The 24,441-nt window shown below is 37.9% G+C and overlaps 1 protein-coding gene across 10 annotated transcripts in view; it reads right to left on the bottom strand.

The window, feature by feature from the left end:
* The window catches only part of NFIA (nuclear factor I A), a 351,544-nt gene that overhangs the window by 118,558 nt on the left and 208,545 nt on the right, over positions 1-24,441 (bottom strand). For 8 of the 10 annotated variants that reach the window (XM_057500256.1, XM_057500257.1, XM_057500255.1 and 5 more), the window contains one exon: positions 1,377-1,451. The exons of the other annotated variants lie outside the window; for them this stretch is intronic. In XM_057500256.1, coding sequence (XP_057356239.1) covers positions 1,377-1,451 — 75 coding nt within the window. The remainder of the gene's footprint in view (positions 1-1,376; positions 1,452-24,441) is intronic. 10 annotated transcript variants of the gene reach the window in all.

Raw genomic sequence — 24,441 nt, 5'->3', positions numbered from 1 at the left:
CCTCATTCCTTAGAGTTCCAGCTCCCCTATGCCGAACACCCTCACATCAACCAAGGTCCCCTGCCTCCCAGATTTCTAACACTGATAGTTACCTTCCTGCTATTTTCCCTATCATCTAGTCTAACACTGTAAATTTCTTCAAGTTCCAGTCTAAAAATACAGACTCCAGCATTACACAGACTTAGCTTAACCATTTACCCACTGTGTGACTTGGGATAAACAAATTAAATAGACCCATTAACTTAACTCATTTGGATAAATGAGAGTAACTTCTTATCTGACAAGTTTACTGCAAGGATTAATTTATGTAACACACATGCAACCCTAGCACAGTGCCTGGCAGATAATGAATGCTCAATAGTCATTAGATTTTCTATCTGTCCCTCAACCCCAGACCCCCTAACCCAGTATCCCTCTTTCTGGATTCTTCAGTCTTCCAGCTATAAGAAAAAAGAACAGGCCTGTGAGAACAGAATGGCATGGCTTGCTTAACCCAACATCTTGTCATGAGATTGACTGGTCTACTTGGTCAATCTTGCAAGACTGTAATGCAGTGAATAGCAGGCATGAACCTGAAATGAAAACTTTCATTTTTACTCCACCTCACTCCACAAAGGATTTGATGCAGCTTGAAATCCATGATAATGTAAGTTTTATCTGTAAGTGGTATTCTGAAGAAGGTGGGGGGTTAAAAATATAAATTTTAATATTGGGTATTTACCTTTTCATCTTGTTATTGGGACCTAAAACATTATAGTTATTATAGGCATGCTTTTAAATAAAAACAAAGATGTTTTTGAGGGAAGGCATCAGTGTGTGTATGTGCATGTCTGTGAGAGAGAAATAGAGGGAGAAAGGGAGAATCCTATACCTTTTCCTTGAACTGTCTGTATTATGTCATAGCAAAAATATAATCAGTGACCCCTCTGATCAATGGGACAGGGTGATGACAGGTACTCTTTATTCACTGTTGTTGGTGATTATTGACAAGCTGGTAATGATCACGCTGTACTGTGTCACTCAGGCTGAGGGCATTAGCATTCTTTAAAGGTCAAAGCCAAATTCTTTTAAAATGTAGAATTTCTTAGAAATGAGGGAAGCCTCAGAATTTTTTTTAACCAGGTTCACACCATAAACTAGGGACTATGTGAGATACTCAGGACTTCAGTTCTTTCCCTATATCTCACATGAAAATGTTATTTCATTTTTCCTGATTTAAATTTTTGGCTGTCAAACAAACTGTGTGGTGAAATTCTTCCAATGGGTGAATGAAAAAGGGGTTCTGAAAGCTTATCTATATCTCTAGAAGGCCTAGGCAGAAAGTTAGCAAAGACCCAAGGCAAACCTGTATGAAATCAAAGCAAAATTATACTTACTCTGCGACACTCTTACTAGCTCGGTCACGCTAAAAACACCTGATGTGACAAAACTGTCCTGGAAGCCCAAATGTCCTGGGGAAACAGAAACAAAAGGAAGAAAGTGTCATAAATAAAGGACATCTGATGACAGAATTCTAACTATTAGTTGCATTGCGATTAAAAAATGTGATGTCTAATTTCATACTCTGTGCTAGTCCGCGTGTAGGTGGGAGGGTACAGTCATTCAGTGATGTAGATGGTTTTTTATTTGAATCTGGAGGTTATGGAAAGCTACAACACAACAACTGGGTGATTCTCGAAATGGTTAAAAAAAAAATTAACAGGAAATCAGAAACAAAAGATGATTTAAAATAAATGGCTACCTTGGCTGACCTCTGAGACCTTAACAACCGGCATGAAAACAGCCTACCTAAGAATTAGCCAGGATAGCTAAATTCCATAACAGTTTTTAAACATTATTTTCTAAAGAAACATCTGATCAGGATTAGCGATCCATTCATTCAAATTAAACAAGATTTAAAGATGTTCCCTTCACTTCTAGAGGCACCACAGAGTGACTCTTTAAAAAGCCAGATGAGAAAAAGGGAGCCTCAACCCTCAGAGCACAGGAACAAAATCTTTTGAGCACAGGCAGGATTTAGATTTGTTTCGAGAACACAAGTTTTTTGTGAGTGGATGGGTTGATTCTCCCTTTTTTTTTTGAGAAAAGATAATAAATCAATGGTTCAAAACAACTTAATCTCTGAATTTTATATTTGCTTCTTTCTTGCTGGATATAATTTATTTCCTTTAAATTACCTGATATTACACCTATTATCAATTGCTTGTTTATTTTATGGTATATTCAGAAACATAAAACTTATAAATATCAAGGATCACATAATTTATGATATGTTGTTACCCTCTCGACCTCTGAAGTTTTCTGACTCTCTAAGTCTCAGGTAGAATCTAGTTGAGAGATCCAGCTATTGGGTTAGTCCGATTATCACCTGCTTTAAGATTAGAGCCAAATAAGTTGTTGGTTGAAGAGGTTTTTGAAATAACTATTCTTTGTTTAAGAAACGTACCTTTAAGGAATGCAACATAAGAAAACAGGCCAATCTGAATATGTAACAAGCAATCCATAAATAAGGTTTTATAGTATTGATAAAGAACAGATTTTGTCCACTACTAAGGAGAAGCAAGTTTACCTACGACATAGTTTATGCACCCGTAAATTTATTCAATGTCATGCACATAAACCTATGCAAAAAAATCACCATGTTTTAGAGGATTGTAAATGGACCTACAAATTACTCTTTTTTGTTGTTGTTTATTGTTACATTGGACTTTTACATAAGAAAGCTTTTATTTTTTTACTGAGATTTAGAAGAAAATTATCAGTTAATTTTTATATCAAACAATGATATTTTAGATAAATCAGTTCTAGTTTCTAGGATATGCAATAAATATAAATAGCTTTTTAACATCAAATGACAAAATTTACTTTGAAGAAGTGCTTCAGAAATTTCACCTCTCAAAACAACCCACACTCAGGTATTTAGTTGACTATTATTTGGTAAGTGCCTGAGGTGTTTCTTGGATTAAGAGAACTGAGAAGTAAAACAGACAAACAATAAATAAGCAAATGAAAATTCTCTCAAACCGTCTTGGTAAAGGGTATAACATTTCTATTGTGACAACATTAAATCACACTTATCCCACAGATCATAACAAAGGAAATCCAGCCACAATGTACATTACGTTTGACTTAAAACACACACAACAATAACAAGGAAATACACAGTCGAATGGAAAAACCTGGGTTGACCTCCAACTCTTGCTCATCTCTGTCCGCTTTACTTACTTGCAGGCTGATACTTGTCTCAGTTCCCACCTTTGAAATTCCTTACTTTAAGGACGACTAAACATGAATTTCTGTACAGAGGGAATGTGGACACATGTCCTTTCATCCTGCCACCAAAAAAAGGAAGGAATATATTTTGAAAACTACGTTTACTTTGGCACACGAGTTTCGGAGGGCAAAACACCTGCACCACTGCTCATCCAAATGATCCTCCTCTCTGGGGGGTGCTTCTCTCTTGTGCACCACCTACATGGTGTTCTTTAGGGTTTGTGCTCATCTCTCCACACACACGTAAAAAAATATATATCCTAAGTTATTTTCTCTGTTTTCATGGTATCACAGTCTGGACTGTGATATCTGTGAAAACTTGACCGTGAAATAGTTTCATTCACCACTGTATTTAATGTCTGGGACAAAGAAGTTAGCAAGTGAATATTTGTTGAATGAGTGGACGAATGAATCTGTAGGCCAGTGACTCTCAGATCTTTATCTTTTGCCAAGATCTCTCTCTCCTGGGTTCCAAACCCATAAATAAAAAGGTTTATTGGATATTCCTACCCAGATAGCCCACGGGTATCCTCAGACCCAACATGTCTAACATGTCCAAAGCAGAGCTCATTTACTTCTCCTCAAAAAAATCTGTTCTTACTCTTTTACATTCCCTGCTTCAATGAACGATCCACCATTCATCGTGTTTTCTATGTTCTGGTGTCATCTCTAACTCCCACCTCTTACAAACACTCACATCTAACTAATCCTCAGGGATTCTGTGTTTTACTATTGACTCCATCCACGTGTGTCTCCATCTTCCCCCATGGCTGTGGCTGCCCCAGTTCTCACCAGCATGTCGGGACAGCCTCCTAACTCTGCTCTCTAGCACCTGTCCTGGCTTCTCCCTCATTCATTCTCCACTTGGCAGCCATAGCTGTCTCACCAACAGGCAAACCTGACGACTCATCATTTATTCAACAAATATTTACTGAGCACCTACCAGGTGTCAGGCATTGTGCTAAGGGTTCAAAATATTCAGGCCCTACCTTCAGGGGATTTGTAGCTTGGGGTTACAGAAAGCTGTAAACATAAAACAAACAAATTATTTTAAAAATTATAAATGTTATAAATGATATGAAGAAAGAAACAGGAAAAGCTTTAGAAAGGGTGGTCAGGGAAGGTCTCTCTTAGGACCTGACATGTAAAAGATACTAAGGAGACAGCTATGAAAAGAAAGGGAAACAGCTGCATTCAGACAGAGAGGGGTTAGCATGTGCAAAGGTCCTGAGGTAGGAAATACTATGGTATTGGGGAATATGAAATTAATCCAATGTGTTCAGAGCCCATTGTCTAGTCAGAAATCTTGCAGTGGTCCTACAGAAAGTTCAGGGAACACAACTAACTCCTTTCCATGGCATATAACCTCAATATGGCTTCTGTTTTCCCTCCAGGCTCATTTTGTACCTCTTATCACTTGCCTCTGGCCCCACCCCTTGGCCTAAGGGAGTACATGCTCCTCTACGGCTCTGGTTCACACACCCGACCCCCACCTCTGCTTCTCCTCCTGCACTGCCTGGCCTTCCTACTCTTTGCTTGGCCACCTCCTACCTGTCCTTTAGGAATCAGCTTTGTTATCATTTCTATCAAAAGCCTTCCCTGGTTACCCCACCACTGGCAAAGGCTCCTTTTCTCTTTTCTCAATATTGACTTAGTGTCCTATGTACAGTTCTAATCTGAGACTCAGCACTCTGAATTGTAGTTCTGTCTTTTTCTCATATTAGAGTTTGAGTTCTTTGGGAAGGAACATCTCTCTCTGACTCTCCGGGTGCTAACATGGTGCCTGATAGGCAGTCAACACAATAGAGATGCCTCTGAGTAAAACACAACTCAAATGGGACTCAAGTGTGTTAATTTTCCTTTTTATAAAAACATTGGCTGAACTTATTTCTGTCTCTCTCTCACCTCTCTAGCAATATAATTTGAACTAAAATTGAGCCAATGTGCATCTGAAAACTATTAAAATGAACCATCCAAATAGTCCCTCCAAACTAAACAGGGCAAGGACAGGAGAGACAGCTCCTTTAGATGGAACTTCCAATCAAGAGGGTACCATCAGGTTCTTTGATGAAAAGTTCCCTGCGGGGGAGGTTGTCCTATTGTCCTGCTGTGATTAAGGTTCATGTTTTGGGAGACCAAGTAAAACCAGAGATCAAGGGCAGCATTATTTCATGGGTATGACGGGCCAAAAAGAAAAAGTAAAAAAAAAAGTTTTTTCCCAAGCTTAAACTAGGATCTTGTGTGATTTGAGAAAGTCACTGCAAAAAGAACAATCAGATACTCCCTCCCCTCCTGGCAGCCTGCCTCCTAAGGCATATTTCACTAAGACGGTGAAATATATGTGGATGTACAATAATCAGAAAAATAAAAAGAGTAGAATGATTTCACAAATCCTGATGTGACCACCTCTTTAAAGTATTATGAGATTATCAGATTGCCTTGACTAGGTCATGTTTACAATGTGCCCCCAAAGAAAAGTCTGTGTAACTCTAAATGACTATGAAACTGGTTTTGTTCCTTCACTATTTATTTGGAAACTCACTGATGTACTCTAAAAGAAGACAGCAATGAGAAATGAAACTGAAGAAATGACGGAAACAATGACATCGCTAATGTAATGACTAAGCGAACCTGAGAAGATTAGTATTTTGTTCTTACTAACACAAACCAAATCATAAAAATGACTTTCAGGGAAATAACACTAACCTGGGTGTTCTACTTTGTTGCAAGATGAGAGAAAAATGGAAAAGAAAATAAAAAGGTAAATTTAAGTAATTCCGAGTTTAAATGTTAGCATTAAAAGATCCTCAGTTGGAAAGCTGATTAAACATTCCCTAAAGGTCCCAAGACTTACATTTTGAATAGGGCCTCTCAGAAATGAGTGCAAAACACATACTTTTGTTAAGTAAAGTCTTAGATGGAAAGTCAGATTTGGCAATGATCTCTCTCTCCAATTTTGAACTACTGTTCAAGAGCAATTGTATAGGAGATTGAAATGAGGAGCAGATCCTTTTTCATTTTATATAAAATGGCTAAAAATGTTCACTCACTGAAGTCTTGTTCAATGAATTCCCAATTAGAGTACAGATTTCAATACCTCGGAGTCAGTCATACTCACGGGGGGGAGAGATTAGGCTTTCTAAGAGATGCAGAAATATAAAAAGCTAAATTCTTTTATGGGTGGTTAGGAAAAGCAGCTCTACCTCCATGATATCAGCAGTTATTATGGAAAATGCCATTACATGGGAACCAAATCTCATCAGCTGAAGGGACTGAACATCTATCTACCTTTTAATAGGCAGAAAAAGAAAAAAGTTCGATTTGCAGAGAGACACGTAACCTTGCAGAAATGTTCAGAGGTCAGAGGAAGAAACAGTTGGGAACAAACCATCCAAAGGATTGGTCTTTTAAAGAAAGTTGGAATCTCCACAAAGCAGAAAATGTATCTGAGGAGGGAAGTGGTTACCCGGATGGCATGTTGGTTTGCCCCACTGGGATAGCACAGGGCTGTCAGCTCTAAATGATCAAATCTCATCTAGCTAATGGATGCAAGCAAACATGTCATTTTATCAAAAAGAACATATCCCTATTCTATTTGCCCCTTGGGAAGTAAAGTTCCATCACCAGTAAAAGACAGGCCAATGCTCGGCCTTCCCATGCATGTGCGTGCGGCCCACCTCACGAGGAAAGGACATCCTCACTTGCCCACCATTTATATTCCACAAGTATTTGGGATTGCTGGCCAGGTGTGGGCTGGCTCTGAAGCCTGAGGACACTGCTCTCACAGAGTTGACACTCCCTTCCTTCTAAAGAAACGCTGGTCTCATCAACACTGCTCCTCCATAGTATTTCAATTCCTTCCCGAGTGAACTCCCCACAGGCTTATGAGCCATCTGAGCGGGGAGAACGTGGACGGCTCTTTCATTTTCCCCTTGCCTCCTAGGTACATTTCAGGCATTCTCAGTCAATATCTTTAGGTAGAACTTCCTTCCACTCTACTTGGCCTATGTCATAGCCTCTTCCTATTTATTTGACAGTTGTTTACCTGTCTTAGCTCTGTACTTTTACAAAAAAATCAGGCAAAGGCAGGGTTGTGTCTCATGATCTTACATTGTCCTCAGGGCCTGGCACAATCCCTGTTCTGGGCATGTAAGAAGTATTTACTCAGTAGTTCAGATGAGTGACTTGAGATACCCTTATTTAGTAGCCCTTGAGAGCACTGTAAATTACTATTAGCTTACCTCCAGGGATATTTTACTTCTATAATCTTAATTAGGGATATTTTAGAAAATGGATTTTTTGGACTTGGAGTAGAGGTATATTTTTGCTGATCCATTAAGCTCAAATTCTAAAATTTTTGTCTGAGTTTTGATTATATATTGACTATTTAAATTATCCTGTCGTTCTTTGATGAGGTTTGATATACTATTTTTAGAATTCCTTACATTAAAACAAATGCTAAAAAGTCAGGCATCTACTGAAAAAGAACATAGCAATAAAAATGATACCATTCGTTTGCGTGATCAATCTTTTTGATGGTGGAGGAAATTTCATTTGGTAGTCTGTTTACAGTAAACATTAAAAGATTGGCATACAGTGCTGGACTGACAGTAAGACTGAAGCACTTCTATATCTAGAAAGTTGTGTCTGAGAATCTGTAAAACCAAGAAACGATATTTGTCAACTAATAATATGGATGAGGTGTTCTGAGATTCTCAGATGAAAAGGAATGTTATAAATGCATTTGTAATATGGTTATGATTGTCATTCTGGTTTATCATAACACATCACAGGACTGTCACTCGTATGGGAATAATGTAGTCTTAGCTGAAAAGAAGGATGAGTCAAAAAGAGATTTTAGAAGTATGTGTCATGGGACTTATGTATTATTGATTCCTTTTTTTGTTGCCCCAAATCTCCCTGACTGGCTCAGGCGCCGTTATTCAATACAGGTACCTAATCTGTGTTCTTAGTTTGTTTTGCTCTAGCCATAAAGACAAAGTCAATATTTGATTTATTACTTTCAATCATCAAATTACTGAATGCCCATTATGTAACACGCACATTCCTAGGTCCTGGAGAGACAAGAAATAACATGAAGCTTTTACTCTCGGGGGCTTACATTCCTAGTTAGGGAAAATGTTTATACCAAGATTTCCAGTAATGTATTGATCTACAACTGGGTCTTTGTATAAGACCTTTCTAGGAAATTAGCAACTAGGGGTGAGTACTGCAATGTCCTCTAGCGCCAGGTCTGCTGGGGTCCACACATGCCCATGGCTGACAGCTCCAGAACACACTTCCCAGCTTCTCTTACAGGTAGGAGTGGCCACTACTGGACAGTGAATGGAAGTGATTCAATCAACTTCTATCCCACCTGTCTCAAAAAAAAATTCCTGACCTAGACACTCTCTTCCCCTTTTTGAGCTAGAATAGTTTTGACCATTCAAAGACAGTGCCCATGGGATACGATGGGGCAGAGAAATAAGACAGAGGGAACCCAAGACCCTGAATGACAGTGTAAAATAGGACCACCCTGACGACTTAACCTGCTCATCTGGAAGAGTAACCAAAAAGAAAAACAGAAGTCAGTGTACTTTAGCCATTGTAATTTTGGGGTCTCTTTGTTACAGAAGCCGACTACTTATATTAACATTAAGTGTCAGACTTCCCCATTAGCATCTAAAGTGCCATAAATTAGCAGCCCACAGTCCAATTCAAGTTTGCAAACATATTTTGCTTGGCTAGCACCATACTAATTTTTTTGGATATCAATGTTTTCAAACTGGGCTTGAGCTTACAAATGTACCACACTCTCCAACTCTCCAATACTCTTATTGTATTTCATTTATTTAAATGACCTGTAAGGCCCCTGTAGGTACATAAATTTGTGATGCCTGCTAGATATATTCTCTTCACTTTAATCTACTCACATGTAAGGGAGAGAATGGATAGAAGGCTGGTGTCTTCCGTCTAATAGAAAGCCCACCAGTATATCATGATTTCTTTGAGAATTAAGTTTAGACTTCTTAACTAGGTACTTAAAACCCTTCAAAATCTGGCCTCTAGCACTTTTCAGCATTTCAGCAGTATTTCTGAGACTCTCCAAATATGCACTATGTTGCAGCTCACATGTCCCACCTGCTATTCTCCAATTACTACTATGTCCCATCCTCCATAGCAGGGTTCATATCAGTGCTTCCCAAAATGTGTTATGTAGAACAGTCCCCTGAAATGCTCCACCACAAATAAAAACAAACATATAAATATATAAATAATAAGGATTTCCATAGTAAAATAAGTTTGGAAAGCACTATGACATGCACCCTTGAAGAAACACAAGGAACACTTACATATTAAAGCTTCTGAGAGTTCCTGCAATAAATAAACTCTCTTAATATTATCTAACTCACAATTTCCCAAGTACTTAGACAAGGAAACCATTTGTTTTTGGCAAATATTGTTCTGCAGATACATTATTCTGTTTCTTTTCCTATTTTCCCCATTTGGTTTATGTACTTATTTGCTGAGAAGAAAGCAGAATCTCTTTGAGCTAATTAACTCTGCTCAGGGATGCCCCACATCTTAACTTGCTATCATTTTAACAAATCTACATTAGAAAAATGGACCAAGCTGGTGAAAGGTATTATAAAGTTAGGCTACCTATCTGAGAAATTTACCCATGGAACCTCTTTCTAGGTAAGTATTCATTTTCATCAAAAGTATACCTTTCATTTATCCAGTATTTACTATGTGTTGGTCACTCTGCTCAGCACTTGGGACATATTAGCTCTAATTCTTCCTGCAACTCTGTGTAGTTGGCAATATTCTGATTTTACAGAAAATTAAGCTTAAGCTCAGAGGGGTTAAGTGACTTGCCTAAGGTCACAGAGCTAGTGGCAGTTTTAGAACACAGGTTTGTTTAGTTCTCTTTGTATAATAAATTTTATTGCATTTTCATTCATTGTAAATACTACCAGAGACTTGATCATCCAGTCTAAGTCAAAAACCTTGTCACATTCTTTCACCAAAGAAAAATTCTTGCAGTTAATAAGGGAAGAGAAGTATTTCATTAAATTAAATGTCCTCAATGATTTTACATAAGAGGGTTTATTAATTTAAGTTACATGTGATTAAACAATTAAAGGACTATCTAATATGTATCAAAACACGTAAATAAAACGTGAAAAAAGATGTTTACATTTAGAAATACTGGATGAGTGACACAATGGAGTGAACTGGATATGAAGTGATGTTAAAGATCATCTAGTAATGGAGTAATTATCATTATGTCATAACAAAGAATTTTAGACTATAAAATACTGAGGCTTGATTTTAAAAAATTCATTTAATATGTTTACCGTCCTATATCTTTTCCTCATTTGCCTTGATTTTATCCTCTGAAACAGGCAAAATAAATCTAATCTCTCTTCCATTTTGCTACCCTTCAAATAACTGAAGACAGTCACTCAGCCCCTAATTTTCTCTCCTACAGGTGAAAAATCCTTTTTTTCAATCTTTTGTCATGTAAACAAATTAATTTCCATTCCCCCATTGCCCCTAAACACTCAGAATCATACATTTATTAGGTCTACAACAAGCAGAATAGGTATTTAGTAGGTGGACCTGACTACAAATTCATTCTGAACAATAGAGAAAACTTGCTTTAGGGAATTTTTTTAAAGCACCATTAAAAATATTTTTTAGAGAAGAAAGAAAAAGTTTTGTTTCATGTTAGGAAAAGTAAGTTCCAGTATAAGTAGTATAATAAGATCAGTATAATATAAATATTTTAAAATTAATTTTGTTATTTTTTAACATACCCTGAACCTACAAGTATTTTTTAATTAACCTGGCTTTGAACTAAGAGGATTTTTTAAGTAACCTCATTGTTTTTATGTTCTGAATCAGTTTTCTCTAAAACTTGGACATTAACATTTGGACAGTAAAAGCTAAAGTAATAATAGCTTTAGTTTCTGCTTATACACTTTTACATGTATTGGAGAAAAAAAAGGAAACTTATTCTCTGAATACATCAGAAGCTGATTACCTTAAATGAAACAGACATGAAACTGGATCACCTGAGGGCTACCATGGTTTATGGATGTAAAATAGCAAAAACCCTTAATGCCCATCTTCCTCTTCTTCCTTTTTCGGTTTAATGCACTTGGCTGAGAGACCACTTACTGAACTCTGCTTACTGAACTACCTGAGGACACATGCAGTGACAAGGAAAGATGAGCAGACGCCATATGCGAATTTTAAGACACTCATTGCTAATTTTCGTTCTCCAAGCACAGAAAGAAAATCACTGATGAACTGAAGCAATAGACTTTAAAAGAATCCTTTCAATTACTTTTCCAAGACTACGAAAAAAAAAATTACAGAAGGTAGATGTAGTTTTCCACATACATAATACAATTAGTTAATGTTTAGAACCACAAATACAAAGAGCTTTCAATTGCTTTGTGCAATTCTTGCTCACTTGCCTGGCAATTACTTAGTTACGGACACCATAATTCACAGCATTTATTAAATTATAGAATCTGTATTATACATTTCTGCGGATACTATGGCATGCCACAAATCGGGTGGGCTGCTATACTTTGAAGTTTGCTGGCTTAGCACAAACACAAAGTATTTTAGAAGTACCAGAAAATTCTTTGTGAAATATAACAGAATGAATTAGACTGTTCAGGCCATGTCATGTTAGCACAATGGAGGAACACTTTTAAGACTTTAAAGTCATGTAATACAATTCTAGGCTGGATTTTTCTTGCTAAAAAAAGTAGAACGGGAGTGATTGGAAGAGAAAAGGGCCAATATTTGACAACAGAAATCAGCATAACCTTTTAACTGCAGCAGCCATGGGTGACTGCCCTTTGACCTTGAAAGATTATGTGGGATTTCAATGACAACAGCTGGAAGTGAGCATGTGTGAATAGAGAACACAGATCTGAGGCCTGGTACAAAAGACTTCACAATCTTTGCCCAGATCAGAGTGCTGATTAGAAATTGTTTCCTGGTCCTGGCTTAATAGAGTGTGATAATGAAAGGGTTTTTTTTGTTGTTGTTTTTTTAATTCTGCCAGCAAGAAATCATTAGTAGATTTCTCCCATACCCACTCTGCCCTTCAGCCCCTCAAATCTCCTGGACTTTAATATGTAACAGACCCATACTTCCTAAAGATATGGTTAGAAACAAAACTGTTATACAAGATACATTTCCTAGACAAAGTTTCTTTAAGTTCCTGTGTTTCTCTTCTAAGTTTTAAAATAACCTCTATTATGGCACTTCACATAAGATATCATTATTTTTATACAGTTTATACAGTTTATATATATTATACAGTTTAAGGATCTGTCACACAGACTCACACAACTTAAATGAGAGCTCAATGAAAGTGGGCACTGTATCTCTCTCATCTTTTAAATTCTACCATTTGTACAGTGTATAACATGTGGTGGGTCCTTACTATGTCTGACAAATGAACACAGAAATGAAACATTTATTCTTACCCACTTAAAAAAAAATACATCTTGAGATATAAAGGTGGATTCCTACACATGCATTTAATAATTCCATCTTTTTCTTCAACCAATTGCACATATACATTAGCAATTTTTTAGTTAATTATCTAATTGTGTTTACCCAACAAGAACAGATGAAAAGGTAATTACTTTCCTTTCAAAGATAAGGTAACTTAACCTAGAGATATAGAGATTAGACTGCCTGGTGAATGTGGTCATTTTGATCCATAAGACCCTCAATGAATGACATCCATTGAGCTAAAATGCACATTAAACTGACACAAATGCAATCTCAAACTCCTGTGTAGGATCCCCATACTTGCTGACATTGCTCTGAAACCACCAGAATGATGCACATGATTACTGAAAGGACATCAGGTTATGATTCATTTATGTTGTTTTGGTTTTAACATGCACTCTATCTTACCTTCCATTGCTCCAGATTTTACTAACTCCTCTAGCTCTGGATTTTGCTAAGTACTCTAGTTTCTATATAAAATTAGCAATTCCCTAACTTTAGTAGAAGGTGGCCTTTCCTTTATGCAAATAATAACCTGAGTTGGGCAAAAACCAACCTGGCTGTGCAGTATGGGACAAGCAGAGGCTGGTGAAAATGACTTCCAAACCAGACACAGGTCGTCTGCCTACATCCTTCTATAGCAACTCTAGATGTTATTCCAAACAAGCCATGGGACAGATTGTTTTTCAGAACAGACCGAATCCATTTGCTCTTTCAAAATTCTATAAACAGAGTATTAAGGAATTCAATTCCCACAGCAACTATATGAGCTTTGGCTTCAGTTTTATGGGAGTTTCTGCCAAGCTCACATATTTGTAGAACTATTGGTTTAGAGTTTCCTTTGCAACTCAGAGTGGAGGGACCATTGCTTGTGATCTCAGTTCACTTTAAGGACTGGGTCTTGCTGGTGACAGGTATACATGATAAATGTTCCAGAAGGCTGACCTAATTTCCGCTGAAGTGAGTGTTTTGCTAAGAACATTCCCTCAAACTGTCAGCTTGCAACCAAGGATTCAAACCTGCCAGTCAGTGTCCCATTCTTCTTAGAGAGTTATTACCATTGCTTATGAAATTTCACTCAAAGTAAAGCTAATTCTGCCTTACTGATAAAGCTTCTCCAGACTTTTGAATTTAAATAAGTTATATACCTGCCTTAAAATAGTAGTTCTCAAACCTAATGAGTTTCACAGCTTTTAGTCATTTGTGATCAGAAAAACCAAACACGCTAGGCTAAATACAAATCAAGGTGAACCTGCAATGTATTTGCCTTTTCTTTTGTAAAGGAATCAAAATGGCAACATGTTTATATTTTCTTGCCCTTCAAAAATTATATTTAAGGTAATATTTACATATAATATAGTAGAAGGGATAGTATTATGGAAATTAGAATTCTAAATACCCTAGGCCTCCCATCTGTAAAATGGCACCAATGGGTGTACTTACCTTGTAACTTTACTATTAGGAATGATGAAATAACACACTTAATGTTCAAAAAATGGTGACTATTTTTATAAATAATAAACATATAATTTATGTTTTAGTCTTGAATCATATAGGAAATTTTTAAAAGGAAAAAGAGGTAGAAATAACTATATTCTTTTGATGTGGAATAGTAAATAATAAAGGTATTCATATAAAAGTTATGTATATAGAAATGTTGATAATATAATTGTGTGCATTTTTTAGTACAAATGAAATTATTTTCTCAAGCAAAGAAGACAAAACATTAAAAACAAATCTGTCAGTTCTTTGTGAAATATAACAGCACTAAATTTGCAAATAATTTAAAACAAATTAAGTGTAAATTTTAGGAATATAATTCCCTTATTTTTTAATTAAAATATATTTATAATTTAAAAAATGATTTTAAACATAAATCTATTCTTTAAATGCACATTGACCATCTATATGGGCCAAGCATTAGACCAGACACAGGGATACAAATTTTGGTCTTATATTTTTGTGATGACAACTATTAGATATTCAACTTAGAAACTGACCCTAGATCAATCTTTTTTTTCCAGCAGATCAAATTTTACTTAGTTTTTCAAGGACAATGTATAAGAATATTTAGAGAAAGAGAGGATGAAAAATGACCTTTTTTTTCAGTTATACTTTATTTTTTTTAAAGAACTTGGTTTGCTGAAAATTCTTACTGGTAACTAAATGCATCTTTCCTGTTCTAGAAAACAGGTATTTAGAAATCTAATTTTGTTTCTCAGTATTTTTCAAATGAAAATTACTTAAACTTTTTAAAATGTGAAAATATTTTGGATGGTATAAAAAAATGCATACAAAGAAAGCAATGTTAACATTAAATGCAGAAATATCTTTTTGAAATGAACTACCTTCTAGTCCAGGGCCTTCATACTTCTGCTCCTTATTTCAAGATAAATGGAGAGCCATCAGGAAGCATCATTAAAGAACGGGTCTCAATTCCTTATAGCTTTAAATCAATGCTAAAAGAATTTGTCCTTTTAGGCAGAGGAATGATCGACATGTTTCACTTTACTGACTTTGATCATTGAAGCACTTTCTGATGCAGGCCATTTCCTTGATTTTAGGGAACAGAACCGTTGTTTGACTCACAGAATGGACAGAGTACATTTCAGAATCAGCTTTAGCTAGGTCAGAGCACTCAAGTTCTCGGCATTTCTGCAGTATTTCTCATCAGGGTTGTCAGCATTTTGAGGAAGAATCCTTCCAATGTTCAGAGCTACCATGTGCATCTTGGGATACTCAGCATCCCAGACCTCCACTGCTGAATGCCCCTCCCTGTGACAACTAAAAATGCTCTTCTATATTTCTGAACATCTTTCAAGGGGGGCCATATTGCTGCTTGGTGAGAAATACTCTCTAGTGTATAAACACTGTCCTCAGATCTCATTAGGTATTAAATACTACACAATTTTGCTCACTACCGAACTGGCTTATTGTCTCTATAATGAATGCAAACTCCTACAAGCCAGGGATTGATTATTACAGTTCTTTAGAAATTCCCCTTCATCCTCAGTCACGCCCTCTGCCACTGCCCCTTACCCAATTATCTATTCATATATCATAGTTAGAACTTGATTTTTAAAAATTTAACTACTGTATGTTTGAACTACTGTTATGTTTTGTTTGGCTTTTCTTTTGGTAGGGGGAGAGGTTCCAGACATATGGTCCATAAATGTAAAGAAGACATTTTGGACGTTCCGGAAGTCTTGATTTCAAATATTGGCTCATCAGTCTGTACATGTATGTGAACATGTTAGCCACATCTCCCTGATCACCTCTTGTTGCTGAGAAGGTATTTTCATCTTTAAACAAACTCCCAACAATCACATAAATAGTATCTTGTTTCTTCATGACAGCATCATTGTACCTAAAAGTCCACTGACTCTACAGAAGTATGAAATAAAATGTAAAGCTTAAAAATAAATATTCCTTCTGTTTTCTGATCTCAGTGAAATGATGTAGGCGAAGTAAGAAGAGACACAGGGCCAAAAGACCCAAGTGCTGTTGTTCAAACCAAACCAGAAACACTCTGAAAATCGACAGGAAACAATACTAAGTAACAGCCTACATGTTGTCAACCAACAGGAATTCCACAGAGTGCCTTTGTCTTTACTGCTTGTTCAGCCTGAGGGCATCTCCTCCAGCTCGCTCTCATTTTTTTCTCTAGTCTTTCTGATACTTTACTGACTTGTCATTCTTCCAAAAGTAGGAGCCAAGAGCAGCTACCCAGCACCCGGCTGCATGGAAGTAGTTCTGCTTTGTGATCACCATGGGGCATTAGCTCAATTCCCACCTGAACACTAGGAAATATAGAAAATCTATCCAGGTTGTAGGGTAGTCACAGACCAGGTGGGAGCCCTGCGTGCATGCATGTGTATGTGTACAAATATGTGTGTGTGTGTAATTCAGTTTACTCTCTCAAAAACCCAGACAGAGGAAAGTACTTCCTTGTGTAGGTGTAAACTGTCAGGGGCATTTGAATAAAACATTTCTCACTACCAGGCATTTCTGGTCTTCAGTGCTGCCATTAGCAACAATGCCACGAGGGGCATGATTTGTGGCTAATCTGAACATGGAGCCTTTCTGGACACAGCTGGTGAAGCCAATGGCATTCTCCTCTATTAGACAGTAAATCACTTTAAAAAGTCAGGAAGCTTGATGGCCAATTTCTGAGGTTCCAAGTACCATCAAAAGACTAAGAGAGAAGCTAAGTGTGGTCAGGATTTTTTTTTAATGTGCTTTAATTATAAACCTAAAGTTTTCTCTTTGTCTTGTTCATTCAACAAACATTTCTTGATGCCACCCTGTGAGCTAAGTATAATGAACTCAAAACAAATATCAACATACTCCCTGTCCTCAAGGGCTTACTGTCTCACAAAAATACCTTTCAAAGAAGAACTTGCAAGACTTGATTCACCCCTGTGAACCCAGTTCACATGTCACTACCTTTTTATATCATTTCTGTTCCCTTAGAGCAGCACAGGCCTCTACTTGTAGGGTTAATAAATATTGATGATTGCCTGACAGAAGAAGACGAAAATGTAAGAAACTTACAGGGATCATCATGGATAATCCTATGGTTGAGGAGCTGGGGACAAGGGAGACCATATTATTGCTTGATAAAGGTTTGAAAGGTTGATAAGACCAAAATTTGAAGAGTATCAATAAATTTGGATAATATTCTGTAAGTCATTGTTAGGGCTGAATCATAATTTAATATCTTATAATTATTAGGGGAATATTTGCTATAGCTTATTATTTATTTTTATAAGTCAGAAATGGTTCTCATTCAATTATTAGCTTTGAGACCCTAAGTGCTCTAATTCAACTTTCATTAATTAATCCAAAAAACATTTGTTGAATACCTATTCTATTCCACACACTAGGGCAGGCATTGGGGTGTCTGTCTTTGACCTTCCAGCATTTGCAGTCCAACCGGAGAAGCAGGCCAATACAGGGGACTTATGGTGCAACAGGATCAGGGCTCCAGTGGCGGAAGCAGGCTTGTAGAGCACAAGGGAGGGTACCAGACTAGTTTGGGAGTGTTAGGGAATGCTTGCTGGAAGAGCAGTGATGTACTACGTAGCCTCTGATGCCCAGCAGGATTAGCACCAGTAAGTGGAGGAAAGTGGCAGTTTCTTTTTGGGTCTAAGAGGAACCATACAGTGCCAATAGCTCATATTTACTGAATGATCACTATGTGCCAGCTATTTTTCTCAGCCTTTTCATGTGTTACTTTGAGGTAGTATTGTTGTGCCCTCATCTTATAGATCAGGCAATTGAAGCACAGAGAGTCTAAGCAACTAAGGATCACACAGATAGTAATTGGTAGAGTTGAGATTGCAACTCAAGCAATCTAACTGAAGAACCTATATTCTTTTTTTAAAAATTTTTTATTAAGGTATGATTGATATATACTCTTATGAAGGTTTCACATGAAAAAACAATGTGGTTACTACATTTACCCATATTATCAAGTCCCCACTCATACCCCAATGCAGTCACTGTCCATCAGTACAGCAAGATGCCAGAGATCCACTATGTCCCTTCTCTGTGATACACTGAAGAACCCATATTCTTAACCATGGCACCATCCGTAATTACATGGATCAGAATGTCTACTCCAGAGGTCCAGGCACTGAGAATGGGCTCTTAGACGATGATACAATTATGAGTACTATTACTGTTAACAGAGTATACATGCAAATCCTTGATCTGCAGATCTAACTACAGTTTTTCCTACCACATGCTGGGCCCACTGGATTCTACCCAAATTGAAACTCCAGCTTTAGAGTCAAAGGGAAGTGTCCCTCACCAAACAACCCTGTGGGAAGGTTATTTCTTCCATATCAGTACCACCAAAACCACGATCTCTCAAAACAATTTGTATCCTCTTAACACCACTTCCCTCCATCCTCTTCCCCATACATATGGTTTTGATCCATCCTTGCCTACTAAAGTTACTGTATTTTTGTTCCTATGTGAAAACTTCAAGCTATATCAATTAATAATAGAGCTATGACTTAACACTCGGGAGACAGCATTATCAAAAAGATTTTATTTTTTTGTTCATCAAATGAGACTCTGTATAGAATAAATCTCATTGTTAAAGAAGTCTCGATTTGACTTTTTTTTTTGCCAAGTCAAAATGTTTAGAAGGGGTCAGCAGTGAATTACAGAGTACTTTTAAGAGACACAATTTGATAATTCATCTGGCTCTGCCAATCAAATTAGATAATAAAGAATTCTAATAAAGAACAACCTTGGAACAATGCTGATATCTCTGTTTTCATCTGAAAGCCCATTAAGAGATGTGGCCACTGCACATAAAAAGATCTGGTGTAGATAAAAGATGAGGGAGATTACAAATCTCTTGTTGGCCAATGGTTCACTTCCATGAACTCTACTTCCCAATGCCCAAAGTAAGAGCCAATTATATAACCACAGCTATGTTGCAACTTTGTACCCACAAGTCTATGTAGCAAGATTATTATTATCAAATTAGGTTGGCAAATGATATAGAGTGCAGGTATTACTAAATAGAAGAGGTAACCTATGGCTCTCCACACCTCGATAGCAGCCAACCTCTAGAAAGAAGTGGGCAACCTCTATTCCCCGCAGGCTGAAAGATTCATCTGAGAGGCAGGCATCATAGGAGAGAGCCTAGGCCTTGCTGCCAGGCAGACATGCACTCAGATCCAAGCTCTTCTCTACTTAATTACTGACGGCCTTGAACAAGCTATTTGGGGCCTCAATTTCTTATTCTGTTGCTAGAGTGAGGATTAAATGAAATAATGCATAAACCCCAGCCCAGTATCTGGCAAAGGCTGTAGACATAGGAGACCAATGGATTGGGCACCATTTCCTAATATTTCTGATGCTGTGTCTAGTCACCAAGACTTCAGCAGAATTCCAAAGGGCTCTTCACCATGTATGTAGGGACTTCAAGCATAGAGAGGTGACTGGATTATTCTATAATACTGAAATTTTGCCAGCAGTAAATGCTCATAGAATACTTAAGCACAACAGACTACAAGGCCCAATAATCTGAAGAGAGCTCTGTACGTGTTTACTACATGGATTACTGAGCTATTGATGACATGACATATGTACACGTGGCTTATTAAATTAATGGAATTCAATGCACGTCCTTCTACTTTAATTTAATGGTTCTCAGTTGGGAGTGATTTTGCCCTAAGGTGACATTAGGCCATGACTGGATACATTTTTGGTTTTCACCACTGGGTTGGGGTGGGGAGTGTTTGGGAGGAAGGGGCAGGAGGAGGGGCAGTAGTGCTCCTGGCTTCTAATGGGTACAGACAACAGTACAGCTAATATTCTACAATGCACAAGACAGTGATCCAGAAGAAAGGGTATCCAGCCCAGAGTGTCAGCAGCGCTGAGGTCAAGAGACACTGACCAAATTTTTACTCAGCTCCAGCATGGTGTGTGTGTGTGTGTGTGTGTGTGTGTGTGTGTGTGTTGTATATATATTAAATTACTTTCAGAAAATGCAATGCAACACTAACTATATACTGACTATTCATTAATTCATTTCATTGAAACTTACTGACAGCCCACAATATGCCAGGATTGAGTTAGTGCTAGGGGTACAGAGATGAAGACTTGAGAGATGAAGGCAGATATAAGTACCTGCCCACCAGGAACTTATACAGGCACGTAGAAGTAGAATCCTCAGGCAGGGGAATCATCACCAAGATGGAGTCATGTATATGGAAGCAACCAAAGTGTTCATCAATAGACGAACAGATAAAGAAGGTGTGGAATGGAATACTATTCAGTCATTAAAAAGAAAGAACTCTTGCCATTTGCAACAACATGGATGAACCTAGGGGGTTATGCTAAGTGAAATAAACCAGTCAGAGAAAGACAAATACTGTATGATTTCACTTGTATGTGGAATCTAAAAAAACAAGGCAAAACAAAACAAATTAACAAAATAGAAATAGACTCATAGACACTGAGAAGTGACTGGTGGTTACCATTGGGGAGGGATGGGATGGGTGGGTGAAATAGGTGAATGGAATAAAGAGGCACAAAATCTCAATCATAATATAAATTAGTCACGGGGGATGAAAGTACGGCATTGAGAATACAGTCAATAGTTCTGTCACATCTTTCTATGTTGACAGATAGCAACCACGCTAGTTGGGGTGAGCATTTAATAATGTAGATAACAGCTGAATCACTATGTTGTGTACTTGAAACCAACATAATATTGTATGTCAACTATGCTTTAATAATAAAAAAGGTTGTGGGGAAAAAGTAAAATGATGTAGTTATGTATGTACAGAGGGTGATGGGAACAAGAGGACACAGTGTCAAGACACATGGGGGTGTCAGGAAGGCCTCACAGAGGTGGAAACACTTGTGTTGATGCTTGAAAGAGGTATTGGAGATTCAGGAGGGGGAAGGAAGGAAGGAAGGAAGGAAGGAAGGAAGGAAGGAAGGAAGGAAGGAAGGAAGGGAGGGAGGGAGGGAGGGAGGTGTCTGGGTAAGCATGGGAGGCAGAGAGATGGAGGAAACAAAGTAAAGAAAAGGGGAAGAAAACAGGTGGGCCGTCGGGCCTGGGAGGCTGGAGCTAGGATCTGGGAGCCCGGCTGAGGCCTGGGGAGTCCAGCAGGCCCTTTCATAAAGGGACACTACTGGCATTTTGGGCAAGTCAATTCTTTACCAGGCAGGTCTGTCCAGCATTACAAGATAGTTAGCGCCCCTGCCTTCCCCTTCTTCACCTCCCACCCCCCGACACTAAGGGTAGTAAGATGCCACCTCCCCAGGCAGTGTGACAAGAGAGAAGCTTCTACTTACCTCAATACCACGAAGTACCAGCCCTACCTCTTCCACTCATGCTTGGTCAGAGTGTTACAGAGCTCCTGAAGAATAGCAAGCTTGCAGTCATGTGACCAGGCAGAAGGCGAACATGGCAATTCTAACTGGAAGGAGGTTGAGCCCCTACATTTCCAGTGGTTTTTTTTCCTTCGGATGCATCCCAGTCTTAGCCTTGCTGCCATAGACTTGTTATAGCCTGATACCACATCTATACCACCAGAAAATGTGGCCGCCAGCCCAGCACACTAAAGAGATTTCCAAAACACAAAGAAGCGCTGAATGGATTAGCATTTCACCTGAGACACATCTTGACTGAGCAACTCCAACAGGGTCTTCTTTTGTAAAACATCTCTGTCCCCATGAAACTCTCTGGATATTCTTATGTATTCAAAGCAAATTGATTTAAAAGCAGACTTTCACTTTATTAAAAAGTAAAAAGGAAGAAATTGCTTCTACTTCATGCAATCATTCTGTAGAATAGAAAGGAAGAAGGAAACATTCACCTACATTTCTATCCTTTTGAGGTTTTCTTTCACTCTTTGAACTGCAGAGAACTTATAACCACGTTTTTACATACATAAATCTCCACGTGAATTTTCCTGGTTTTCTCTCATAGTTGAATGCAAGAGAAAAAAAATATGGAGGAAGAGAGGAGTGAGAATATACCCAGAAACATGAAGTTTTAAGTGAGAAAGATTCACGTATAGGTTTGTGGGTCAGGGAACATTTTAGGTGGGGTTGCGGGGAGGGTGCTCACATTTTGCCCAAAATGAAACATAATGGATAGACACCGAAGAAGGAGATCAAGATTCATGGAGTAAATGTAGGGAAGAGTGACTTAGTGGTCTCTCTGTTTAACCCTGATGAAACCCCTTTATGTGGACTCCTTAGCACTGGGCTCCTCATAATTAACATGACATACTGAGCATCAGATCTCAGATGAAAGCAGTAAATGTCTTGTGAGGAAAATTACAGGAATGAAGAGGAAGATGGGGAAGACTATAGAGTATTTACAAAGAGATAAGGAGCATTTATTTTTTATCTCCTCTGATGGCTGTGCAAGTAGAAAATGGTTTAAGAGCTGGGCCCTGAAGTATGGATTACTAAACAATGGGGTGGATTTCTTACGGCTCCCGCAGAAACTCTGGGTTTGGGGAGCTTCACATCAACATTGATGTACAATCATTCAAAATAATTAAGTGTGGGCCCTGCTTGGAATAAAGCATAGCGTCGCCACCAGGGCTCTTGAATCAAGACAATAACAACAGTACCCAGGGAACACCAACAACGATCATTTATTGAAGACTTAGTAGGTACTTGACACTAAAACATCCAAAAATATCTGAGAGTGAGGTGTTCATTTCTTCGCTTCCTGAGAAAACGAAGACAGATTTGCTTAAATGATTTAAATGATGTAAACCTAAATAATTCCAAGCCCATCTTCTCCCCACAGGGACACCTGTCTCATCACAGCTTGCCTCTGTGCAAACCTACAACTTACTACCCCCAACAACTCACTAGTATAAGACAGTTCTATTTTATATGTAGCCTTTAAAGCATGAACTCAGATTATACACACCTGGGAGGGAAATCTCATCTCATTCATTTAAAAAATGTGCTTTTTCCTAGAGTGTAACACTCAATGAGACCTCAAGTAATTTCTATTATCAATGATGATGGTGATGGCCTATGGATTTTTTTTTCCATTCATTTAATCCCTTGACTCAGACACAAAAATGGCAAATCATATGAGAAAGTGCTCTCATTGTTTTGTTAAAGATTATGACTACCACCTGCTTTCTACTATTACCAGAAAGAAAATGTGACTTCCTTCATCTCTGTCCCTCTCTGCAACATTCATATAGAGATAACCTGGCCACTGCTGCATTTTTCCAGCTTAAAATTCTAGAGCCAATAAATCCCAAGTACCACCAGGTTATTCTGTTAGACTTGTCCTTCCTCCAGTTCAGCTACAGAAGGGGATAATGATCTGCCATAAAGGTAAATTCATTACCACAAGATAGTATCATCATACTCCTACTGCCCATTTTCACAGCAGAGAGCTCTCGCTCTGTGATGCTGTATCACAGTTCTCCAGGGAGCAGTTTCCTACTGACATAATAATAATAATAATAATAATAATAATAATAACGACAACAACTTACATTTATAGGGAAGACAAGACTGCCTATATTTTCTAACTCTTGACAAAGAATAGCTCCCAGTTCTACTTCACATGCATCAGTTATCACCATCACAGGCTCAGGGAAATCTGGAGTCTTCAAGACGCCTGCCAATGGATCTGTGAAAGGTTCATAAAAGTTTAGCTATCACAAACAGGTGACTCAATTGCCAACTAAGTAGGCTGGGGAAACACTCCCCGTGGTATTATTACTCCAGAGCAACTTAATAAAAACACAAAAAGGAAACATGATCACATGGGGGTCTGGGAAATGATTCTTTATGGATTAATGGCTGATTCACTCAGTCATTCAACACACTTAATCCAGGTGACTAATTTTCATGACAGTTTAAAAAAAAATCACGCTCTCTGTTGTGGGATTAATGGTGTGGTTCTTGTTGAATGTGTAAGTCCTTCTGTGCTCATGCCCCTCCAACACAGTTTCTTTGTAAAGACGCTGCTTTAGTCTAAAATGGGTAATCTATTCTCAGTTAATCACCTCAGTACTTTCTGAACTCCTTCAGTGGGTGGGTACATACGTGTTAGACACGGTAGCTGAAGGCAAGATAAATAAGGAAAGGAGAGCC

Source organism: Manis pentadactyla, chromosome 4, assembly GCF_030020395.1.
Source record: "Manis pentadactyla isolate mManPen7 chromosome 4, mManPen7.hap1, whole genome shotgun sequence".
In the NCBI taxonomy this organism is placed as follows: Eukaryota; Metazoa; Chordata; class Mammalia; order Pholidota; family Manidae; genus Manis; species Manis pentadactyla.
Note: the sequence above shows the minus strand (reverse complement) of the source record. Positions and strands in the feature narration are given on the sequence as shown.